At 34.5% G+C, this 8,834-nt stretch overlaps 1 protein-coding gene and 1 non-coding gene across 2 annotated transcripts; both read left to right on the top strand.

The window, feature by feature from the left end:
* Window positions 1-2,061: 2,061 nt before the first annotated feature.
* Window positions 2,062-2,165, top strand: LOC123255930. Its single transcript, XR_006506802.1, has one exon. It is a non-coding gene; the product is annotated as a U6 spliceosomal RNA (small nuclear RNA).
* On the top strand, window positions 2,138-8,050 carry LOC123255929 (rab3 GTPase-activating protein catalytic subunit-like; the record flags this gene model as incomplete). Its single annotated transcript, XM_044684643.1, has 3 exons — window positions 2,138-2,529; window positions 6,770-6,939; window positions 7,961-8,050. Coding segments are annotated over exons 1-3 (462 nt in total), but the record flags the coding sequence as incomplete, so codon positions are not given.
* Between the last annotated feature and the right edge of the window lie 784 nt (window positions 8,051-8,834).

Raw genomic sequence — 8,834 nt, 5'->3', positions numbered from 1 at the left:
CTCTCTCTCTCTCTCTCTCTCTCTCTCTCTCTCTCTCTTTCTTTCTTTCTTTCTTTCTTTCGTTGTTCCAGTTTCCTTTCACAAAAGACAAACTTGGAAAAAATGTTTTACATGATTATACATGTAAAATCTGTATGAAATTGCTTACCATTTCACCAGGGATGGGGTGAAGGTAGGGACAGGGAGAGGGGAGAATTTGAGACTCAATATTTTTTGAAAAATGTTGGAAACTGTTTTTATATGTAATTGGGGAGAAAATAAAATAAATTTTTTAAAAAATGTGTTAAGGGCCGAGAACTCAAAATGAACACCACTATGTTTTAAGTCATATGTCATATATGAGATTTTAAAAGAACCTTCGCTCTAATTAGCTCTTTCTCCTCCAGTGGTTTTGCATTTATTTTGCATGTTTTTGTATTAATTTGTGTACAGATAAAAGTTTAATAAATGAATCTGTAAATGAGTAGATCTAGTTGTTTCTTTATCAGCATTCTTTTTTCTTTGGGCTGATTTTAATTTTCTTTTTTTTTTATTTAAAATTCCTTACTTTCTGTCTTAAAAACAATATTGTGTATTCATTCTAAGGCAGAAGAGCAGTAAGGGCTAGGCAATGAAAGTTAAGTGACTTGCCCAGGGTCATACAGCTAGAAGTATCTGAGGTCACATTTGAACTCAAATCCTCTTAACTCCAAGCCTGGCACTCTATTCACTGAGCCATCTAGCTGCCCCTTGTATTCTATGTTGGTTGTCAAGAGCCCTTCATAACTTCCCTCCTCACCTTTCCAGTTTTCTCACACTTTGTACCTCTGCTAACTCCCCCTTCACTTTCCAATTCTTTACCATCACAAAAATAGCTGCTATAAATAATTCTGTATATATAGGTTCTTTTCCTTTTTTTTTTTTTATCTCTTTGGGATACAGACCCAGTAGTGGTGTAGCTGAGTCAGAGGTATGCATAGTTTTTGTGTGTCCAGCAAATTTTTAAAAATCTAATTTGTAGAATTATGAAAATCCTGAAAAGTAGGTGGCATTTTTTTATTTTGCAGTGCCGGGTGCCTCTTTTATAAATAATTATATTAATAGAGAGGTTAAATGATGAGTTACTTTTTTACTTTGTTAATTTCAAAATATTAGTCATAGCTCTTAGTACTGAAAAACTTTTGATTTAGTAAGAAATAAATATATGATGCAACTATTGATTGAATTGGTAGTTACACCATATAAAGACTTTTCTCATGAAATATCCATTTTTCTGGAAAATGTATTTTTATTCATTTTGCTCATAGACTTAAAATTGTATCTTTTACATTTCTGAGCCATAATTTCTTTAAATGTGTATATTTTATTATGGTATAACTGAAAGCATATATTCAGCATGGAAAATCACTTTCATTTTATCTTAGGAAGAAAATGAATGTTTCAGAATTATAAAATTAGTTCATATCAAAAAATAATAGTTTTGATTTATCAGAATTTTAAAGAATAAATGGTTGTCTTTTTAAAATTTTAAATTAATTCCAAAAAGAAAGCTATAAAAATTAGCGTATTAGGAGATACAAAGCATAATAAATATTTTATAGAATTATAGCTGAAAGATACCTCAGGGTCATCTCATCCAACCTCTTCATTTTACAGATGAAGAAACTAAAGTCCCTTTTGCTTAAGTGTCATGCTTAAAACCCCAGAGATAGTACTAGAGCCATAAATTAGGGCTGCTCACTTCACTGGGGCACTCTGAAGACAGTTTCTATGAATTTTAAGAATTTTTAAGTGATATATGTTAATCTAAAAAATTTTTTTTCCTTATTGTTTCATTTCCTTCATTTGACATTAAAGTCTTTCTAAATGAGTGACTGTATGTTAGACTAGAATCCACAGTAGTGAAAGAAAAAAAACTTCCATGTATGGCTTCTGTCCAGATGAGATTTAGATATTGTTTACAGTTGCTGGAAAAGGAAGCACTGATGAATTCATCTATGCTTCCAGTTTGGATGGAGCAGCAGCTAAATTCTGTCTCTGTCTGTGTGTTAGAGAAGTTCTTTGCTTTAGAAGTAGGGTAGAGTGCTTGCTTCGGCAGCACATATACTAAAATTGGAACGATACAGAGATTAGCATGGCCCCTGCTCAAGGATGACACGCAAATTCATGAAGCGTTCCATATTTTTCATGTTAAAACCAGTGGAAATGTGTGTTGGATATAGGGGGTGGGTGGAAAGTAAAACCGTGAATCATGTAAACGTGGAAATTTTTTCTAAAAAAAAAATAAAATATTTAAATCTAAAAAAAAAAAGTAGGGAAGGGTCTAGGGCTGCAATTTATGTGGAAGAATGGTATTATATATTTGTTTCTCTTTGTTCATTTTGGTATTTTTGAGCACTGTAATAGATAGTTTCCTTCTGATTAGTTTTCTAAAATTTATCAAATTTTTCTTCACAGGAGATTTTGTTACTGAGTTCTTTAAAATTTGCCGGCGAAAGGAATCAACAGATGAAATTCTTGGAAGATCCACATTTGAAGAAGATGGGAGAGGTAAATAATTTTAAATTAGTCAAATTCAAACTTGTACTGTTTTTCTTTAAGAAATTTTGATGTCTCAGCATTTTTTAATCATTTTAATATACTTGGGGAAAGTAGCTTTCAATGGAATGAAAGCAACCAGTTTGGGTAGGATTATTATATTAGAAAATCAAGGAAGTGCCATCAATATACAGTATACCTGAATTCTAGCAAAGTACTTTTAAATATCTTTTTTATTAGCCATATGAACAAGTTGGGAAATAAAGATTGAATAGAAGCACAGTTGGATTATTGAAAATTAATTTAAATCCAAAGAGCAGAAATAATCAATTTAAGTATCTGAAATTCTCCTTTCTAATCGGGAAATGCCTGAACAAGTTATGATATCTGAATATGACCCTACCACGATAATGAAACTGCTTTTCAAGATTAACAGTAATTGGGGGCAGCTGGATGGCTCAGTGCATTGAGAGCCAGGCCTAGAAATGGGAGGTTTGGTGTTCAAATCTGCCCTCAGACACTTTTTAGCTGTGACCCTGGGCAAGTCATTTAACCCCCACTGCCTAGCTCTTACCATTCTTCTGCCTTGGAACCAATACACAATACTGATTCTAAGATTGGAGGTAAGGATTTAAAAAAAAAAGAAAGAGGGATAGCTGTGTAGCTCAGTGGATTGAGAGCCAGACCTAGAGGTCCTAGGTTCAAATCCAGCCTCAGCTGTGTTGACCCTGGGCAAGTCACTTAGCCCCCATTGCCCACTCTTACCACTCTTCCACAAAGGAGCCAATACACAAAAGTTAAGGGTTTAAAAAAAAAAAAAAAGAAAGGTTAACAATAATCTCCGAATTGCAAAATTTTCTCCTCCTTGAGCTCTAGAGATTTTAAAGTGTCAGCAACCACCTCCTCACTTGGCTTTTACTGCATTATCAATCTTGGTAGTTCTGTTTGTCTGACCATTCTTTCTTAGTTTCCTCAGCTGATTCATCATCCATAGCCACCTACACAAGTCTCTTAAGGATCCTTGCTTTCATTTTCTTGATGACCTCACCAGCTCCTGTGTGCGCACGTATCATGCTGTGCAAATTGCTCCCAGTCTCTGATTTGTTTACATGCCTCCTCCTTTCTTGAAGTTGAGGACTGTTGATTTTGTCTTTTTGCTCCCAGCTCCTTGTACAATGCCTTGAGCATTAGAGGCGCTTAATAAATGTGTAGCAATTTGAATTGAATTGGGGACATATCTAGTGCAGAGTTGAAGAACTCTTAGCATCACTCCATTCTTTGCAGTTTTTATTAATGAATAAAGACAGATATTTATGTAACACATGTAAAAACAGAAAAGTTTAGCTAATGCATTAAATGACAGAATTGGGTCCAAAAAGTTCTTGATGAACCAGATTTAGTAAAAGGAAATTTATAGAATAAATATAAAATCCTATACTTATGATAAAAAAAAAAGTCCATGTTATAAGTTCAGGATGTAGAATACTTGATTAGATGGTTCATGTTAAAGAATTGGACTGAAAACTTAGTAATCTAATGCTATTTTAGGTACATAATCATAGTATATTGTCATGAAGGAGGTCAGAAGTATTGTGCTCTGTTCTATTATATTTTTGGCAAGATATTAACAAAATGAACATGTCCAAAAAAGGGAAAATTGCAAACAGGTCACAGAGTGATTAGTTGAAAGAAGTAGGCCTAAAGAAGAAAAAGAACCTGGTCTGCAAGTATTTGAAAGGTTGTATTGTGGAGGAAGGATTAGATTTGTTGTACTTGGCCCTAGAAGACAGAAGTAGGATTATTTAGGGAAGATATAAGGAGGCAGATTGAAATTCAGTATAGGGGCATTCCTAACAAATAGAACTCTACAAACTTAGAATGGGTTGTCTCAGAACGTTATGAGTTCTCCACACCTAGGGATATTTAGGATGACCAAGATCAAGGGTATTTTAAAGAAGATTCTTGCTTCAGGTAGAACTATATGATTTCCAAAGTTTCTCAAACTTTTAATATTGTGTGACGCAACCCTTTCTTTTAAGCTTATACCCTAAAGCTAAAAAGCTTGGTTTGGGGGACTGTGCAAGTATTTAATCATAATCATTTAGTCATTGTTCCATGCAACTTTTAACAAGAATAGTAAATTGAGGCAGGCTTCTCCAAATGAAGTTATGATTTATTAGTAAAAGTACTATCCACCAATAAAGCAGGTCAGTTGACCCCCTGAATAGCCAAAAGACCCCAAATTGAGGGTACAGTATATTTTTGTAATCACAGAACAAAGAACAAAAATTGAAATTGTATCATTGGTTATAGAATTGGCAACATCATGGGATTAGTCATTCATGACTGGCTACATTAAGAAAGAGACATACTGCACATGTCGTTATCAGATCCACCTCTCTATCTCTAAGTGATGTTTTTGCAAATTTATGGAGGCCAAATTTTTGGAGGCCAAATTTATGGAGGCATTTTGAGGTCATTGATAACAAATAGAAGTACCATACTCAAAGGTACTTGGGCATAAGATAAAACCACCTGAAATTTACAAGAATAGGGCCTTAAGACAAGGTCAGTCTGATTCTCAAAGATGGTACACAGATTTCTCAGAGACTGAAGTTAAGGAATTATTTGCAGGTGTTGTTGTGATAAATGGTACAAAGAGGGGGCATAACAATTTTGCAGACTTTGCAGAATTCTTCTGTCAATTAAGGAATTTAGAATCTTGGGAAGAAGTTTCAGTTGGACCTGGGGACTCGTGCAGGGAACCAGGGTCCAGCTGAGCTCCTTCTTGAGATTGAAACCTGGCCTAAATTTGCAATTTCTTTTGAGATTTGGTAATTTAGCTAAATCCTTTGAATCTTTCTACCCTACTTTATTCCCACTTCATTTCCCTTACCTGAATGTCTGAGAAGAGTGAAAAGGAGAGTGAACCCGAGAGTTAGTTCAAATCTGTGATAGTTTTAGTTTTACCCTGGCAACAAATTATCCATTGAGTCTTTGTATCCAACTTCCTAACCCCTTTTGATTTCAAAATCACCTTGAGAGCAGGTCCTTTCTCAGTCTCACGTTCCTGCTTCCCTTCCCCACCTGAGGCTTCTCTAAGGGGCTGTAGGGCTTCCTTAATCCTCTACCCTGCCAATCTATCCCAGAAAACAATAAACCCTTTTGTGTTTAAACAAAACCTTTTGACTACTTCATTAGTTAAAGAGGAACAACATACTCTCTGCAGTTTGAGGGAAGCTGAGGGTATCCATTTTGAAGGAAGTGTAACTTCAATACTAGTCCCTTCCTGTGAAACTGACTAAAGCCTGAAGTCAATTTCAAGCTGTCTTGGTTGAAGGGATCAGTCTATTTCCCTTCAGTGTTTTGTCTTTAACCTAAGTCCCAGTCTGTATTTCCCCGCTACTGTTTGCCTGCCTAGATTAATTCATCCTCTTCCTTGCAACCCTTGTTACCTCAGTGTACCCCTAAACTTGGTACTCCCTAAACCCAGATATTCCCTTATTTCTCCTACCACCTCAACTACCATCCTTCATCATTGAACCTTCCTCATCTACTATATTGCCTTAACTTCCCTACTACCTAGTCTATTCCTTTGATTACCTCCAGCCTTGGGTCCCTTGCCTTGTCTTATTCTCTGATCCTACCAGTTATTACCCTAGCTTCAGCCTCATATTACATCCTACAAATCCCCTTATTATATCCTCAAAATACCTTTATTACAGATAACAATTAGAATTGTACTTCTGAAGGTAACCACAGAGTTTTTCTTTAATTAGTATTGATTATGGGAGAGCTCTAACTTTTACATCCAGCCTCAGATAGGGAGGCTAAACTTCTGAACTCAAGACCTCTTCACTTAAAGACAGAAGAGACTTTGATGAGTTACATAGAGTACAGAATAGAATCACTTACAGAAAGGAATAAAATAGAACACTTAAGATAGAACAATAAAATTTAATACAAAATACCAAATCAGCTTTTGCTTCTTTTAATTTAAAAAATTTAGGATACATTAAAAGTGAAAATATGATGAATTTAGGATCCCTTGGGATTCCTCATAGCAGGAAGTAAGGGACATTGTGTGAGATGTTTTTTCCTACATACTTACTTTATAAAGCTTAAACAGAAGATTTAGAGTTTTCTAACTTGAAGAATGACTAACATACTCTTTAATAACCGTAATTTATTTATCCTTTCAACATGCCATAGTACAGATTATGATTTGTACAAATTTTTTGTTTTTTTATAGAAACTGTTGATATAACTCATGCATTGTCAAAGCTGACAGAACCAGCACCAGTTCCAATCCATAAGTTATCGGTTACAAATATGGTACACAGTGCGAAGAAGAAAATTCGAAAGCATAGAGGTGTAGAAGAGTCACCTCTGAATAATGATGTCCTCAATGCTATTCTCTTGGTAAGTATGTGATAGTCTTTTAAAATTATACTAGCATTTTGCTAGTAAGTTCTTTATAGTTACAATATTTTTATTATAGTACTGTGTAAAGTTTGCATTTTATACTTGAGGATGATCTTCTGAGGAAACCATCAAAAGCACTTATGCCCAAGCAATAGATGAGAAGGTCCTAAGAGCTTCAATGACTTACAGGGAGATTTATTCTTTGTTATTGTTCATGATGGCCCTTTTTTTCTCTTGAAGAGAAAGGAAAATGGAACTTTCATTGCATAATGTAGTTTAGTCCTTTTGTTTGAACATCTAGAGTCCAGCTCATCCATCATGTGTACCTGTCTGGTACTTAGCTTTGTTTCTCTGTGCTTTGTTTCTGAGCATAGGCATTGTAAAGGTCTAGTCAGTTCAGTCTATCCCATAGTTAACATATTTTCCAGCTAATGGTCTCTTACAAGATAGACATGTCACTGGAAAAATTTTAGGTCTACATTTGGTTCACTTAACATATCTAAGGAACCATCCTTATTCCTGAAAAAGCATCTCTCTTTCAGATGTTTAATATACCAGTGAAGCAATAGATACCTTTTTTATATTTGAGGCAGCTAGATGGCACAATTGATAGAGTACCATATCTGAAAGTAAGGAAGACTTAAGTTCATATTTGCCCCAGATGCTTCCTAGATCACTTAACCTCTGTCTCAGTTTCCTCATTTGCAAAATAGCACCCACTTGCCAGGATTGTTGTGAAAATCAAATGAGATAATATTTGTAAAGTGCTTTGCAAAACTTAAAACACTATATAAATGTGAATTGTTATTATACTGTCAAGGGGAAAAAACATTTTTGTAAGGATAGTTGTAGAAGACCAATTTTCCAATGTAATGGGAACCTTCTAACATTTTAACTCTTACTTAACCCAAGAGTCAAACAGCAGACATAAGTCTGCAGGAGTAAAAATGTGAAGAAATAGAAAACGAGATATCAGAAATTAAATCTAAAATCACATTGTTTTCTTCTTTCCTTTAAGTTCCTATTCCCTGATGCTGCTTCTGACAAACCATTAGATGGATTTACTTCAACAGGCAATAACAATCCTTCATCAGATAATGAAGAATATGTAAGTTAATATGAGGACTCATAAGTGCAATAAACTTGAATAGACTGAATTATAAAGCATTTTACAACTGAAATTTCTAGATGTACTGGCTGCTTAACTCTGGGACAAGCCATTTAACTTCTCTATGCATAAGTTTCTTTATAAAATGAAGCAGGAAGAAAAAAGGGAAGTCATTCAGTTGCCTCTAAAGGTGTCTTTTAGCTCTAAATCTATGGTTTTATGATCCAATGAAAATCTCAAGAAAGTCTCTATTCTAAAAGAATTTTTATATTTTAAAATTATCACACGATCCAGTTCTATGAGAAAATGCTCATTTATTTAGTTGAGTTAAGAGAATTGACACAGATACATTTTATACGTATAGTGAATTCTATTATCAGTGAAGAAAGATAGCATTTATATAGTCATTTAAGACTTTTCTTATTTTAGTTATGTAAAGATAAATATTTCTTCACAATTATTTTTATTCTTTGACTTCTTAGTGAAATAAGGTATGAGACATCCAGTTCTTCATAACATAAGAATTAAAATTATGAGACTGGCCTTAAATTAATAAAGTTTATTAGAATCACTTGGATAAGTAAAAGATGAGAAATAGGTAGAAAGATAAGAGTGAAATAGTCTAATCTAGCTACCACATGGGTGTTCTGAGCCTGACCTCCAGAAGCAGCTCCCCTTGGCCGGTCACTAGAACACTAGAGACAGAGAGATTAACACTTCCTTGTTAGTTCTTTTTATCCTCTTTCTTTCTCTCTCTCTCTCTCTCTCTCTCTCTCTCTCTCTC

This window comes from Gracilinanus agilis, unplaced genomic scaffold (assembly GCF_016433145.1).
Source record: "Gracilinanus agilis isolate LMUSP501 unplaced genomic scaffold, AgileGrace unplaced_scaffold54159, whole genome shotgun sequence".
Lineage (NCBI taxonomy): Eukaryota > Metazoa > Chordata > Mammalia > Didelphimorphia > Didelphidae > Gracilinanus > Gracilinanus agilis.
This window is presented reverse-complemented; position numbering and strand designations above follow the sequence as displayed.